At 38.3% G+C, this 2,149-nt stretch overlaps 2 protein-coding genes across 2 annotated transcripts in view; both read right to left on the minus strand.

Moving 5' to 3' along the window:
• Positions 1 to 2,149, minus strand: part of LOC107592998 (ras-associated and pleckstrin homology domains-containing protein 1-like) — an 86,368-nt gene that overhangs the window by 13,389 nt on the left and 70,830 nt on the right. The window lies entirely within an intron of this gene.
• Positions 677 to 1,449, minus strand: LOC107592997 (ras-associated and pleckstrin homology domains-containing protein 1-like). Its single transcript, XM_016282580.1, has 2 exons — positions 1,125 to 1,449; positions 677 to 1,036 (listed from the first exon to the last, which is right to left on the minus strand). Exons 1-2 carry the CDS (start codon positions 1,284 to 1,286, stop codon positions 782 to 784), a joined length of 417 nt encoding a protein of 138 aa, XP_016138066.1. The 5' UTR covers positions 1,287 to 1,449; the 3' UTR covers positions 677 to 781.

Consider the following 2,149-nt stretch of genomic DNA (forward strand, 5'->3'; position numbering starts at 1 on the left):
ATGCAGCGCATTTATTTATTTGCTGGCAAACCACCAAAATAAAAGCAGTTTAATATTTGAATTTGAGCAGAGATGTACCGATCGACCATCGGCCATAAATCGGAACCGGACGTTTTTTTGTTTTATTTCAGAGTCTGTAAACAGCATTAACAGAGGCCAGAGACGCAAAGAGGAGAAAATACATTAGCAGGCAGAGCAAGCTCACTGTTCACGATGCGCAAAGTATGAATGTTTCTCTGAGGGGAACTGACTGTCTTAAGTAACAGTTTAGATGGCATTTTCCTTAGTGCTTACAGTGGTAAACAAGGAACCAATGCATCACTGCTGTTCCTTAAGCGCCACCTGCTGACAGCGAGTGAATTTGCATTTTCATTCAGCCCATCTGCTGTTTGGTATGTTTTATGTAGCCTAATTTCACAAAGCTAAAGTCAGACCATTCTGTTTTTGCTTCAGGTTTTGAAATTATACAGTCTAATTTAGATCAAAATATAGGCTAATAAAGCAACTAACCATATTCATATACTCATATTTTCATTCTTTCTTGTCTTTTACTTGAATAAAATACCTTAAAAATCAGTTTTGGATTCTGCCATGAAAAGTTAAGATCAGTGCATCCCTAAATTTAAGAATGTCTGAAATGAAGAAATGAAGATTGAAATGTTAGTATTGTAGCTGCCTTTGAATGATAAAGTTCTCTAATTTAAATAGCAGAGGTAATGTCAGTTTATTTATAGATTTTTTTTTGTGCGCGCAACCGTCTTATTTTCATATGTAATTTGTTTTATGTCAAAGCTATGCAGTTTCTGTGTGAATGATCGGCGGTGGAATTGGCTGCAATGCAAGGGGCACTAGCTAAAATTTTGCCTAGGGCACCAAATTGATAGGGGCCGGCCCTGGCTGCACTGCTGAGCTCACCTGGCAGACTGGAGGAGCTGGAACCAGACTTGATACTGGAGCTGGACAGGGAGGACCAGTCATGAGCAGCCTCTGTGCGTCTCATAGCTTCCTGGTAGTTCAAATACAGCTGCTTCCCATACTGCATTACAAATCACATAGATTCAGCCACAAAACCTAGCAATACACATTATACAAAATGGGGTGATGTCAGCATAACGAGATGTTACCTTGGCAATGCGTATTCCATTGACCCACTGATGCAGCGTTCTCACATCATCACAGCACAGGTACTTGATGTACTGTGATTTCTTCTGAATCTGTGGGTGCTGAGTGGCGAAATCAGAGACGTTATCTATACTGATGCATTTTATAGTCTGTGTGTAAAGCATATAGCAATAGTTTGATACCCTGTATCAGAGTATGGTCAGAGTAATTTCAGCCTCAGCTGGATCACTAAATCTGATGCATATTAAACACAAAACTCACAAGCACTACCAAAAAAGTGTAAGCTTCAAACTGATAGAACGGCTTTTATGCAATTTCTGACCTATCCTTGAAAAAAAGTTGTTTACAAAATCTCAGTTTGACACAATAAACACTTCTTTGCCAAAGAGGGATCAAATGTCTGTGATTTCTATACTGTTAACTGCTGACTGATGTTGTACCATAATTTGAATGAAATTTTCCATGCTTGTATGATACTGTGATATCAGCCATTTTAGATCAACTCATCTCTAACTGGACCATAAAAACAAAACAAATTGTGTTCGGTCAATTGTCAGATGGTCTCTGGCCTAGTAGGCAGTTCTTCACAGAAACCTGCCCACTATAGTCAAAAATATGGCTATGCATAAGGTCAAAGAAATTCAATAGCAGATAAACTTTGTCAAAAGAAAGCCAAACACTGACCAAAAACAGTCTATATTTATGTTTGTCTCACTTCTGTGGCTTTGATATCCTTCTAAGAGTGTCTGCACAAACTGAGGAAATATGTTGTTCAGTCCAGAATCATAAATTGTAATGCAGATCGAGATTTTACAGATCCCAGCGCCTGAAATGTCCTCTGGCAAAAACCTCTTGCAGCTGTCTGCTTTAACAATATAGACAATCTGGAAAATTTAAGTAGCTTATGATAAACTCTGGAGATATGGTCAGGCAAATGCTTGTTTTGCTGCTTCCACTACTTACAAATGACTTTTTATTCTTTTAAGTAAATGCATTTTAAGAGCACATGGCTTTAACTCATCTTCCT

The sequence above is a fragment of the Sinocyclocheilus grahami genome, unplaced genomic scaffold (assembly GCF_001515645.1).
Source record: "Sinocyclocheilus grahami isolate Dianchi unplaced genomic scaffold, SAMN03320097.WGS_v1.1 scaffold162.1, whole genome shotgun sequence".
Lineage (NCBI taxonomy): Eukaryota > Metazoa > Chordata > Actinopteri > Cypriniformes > Cyprinidae > Sinocyclocheilus > Sinocyclocheilus grahami.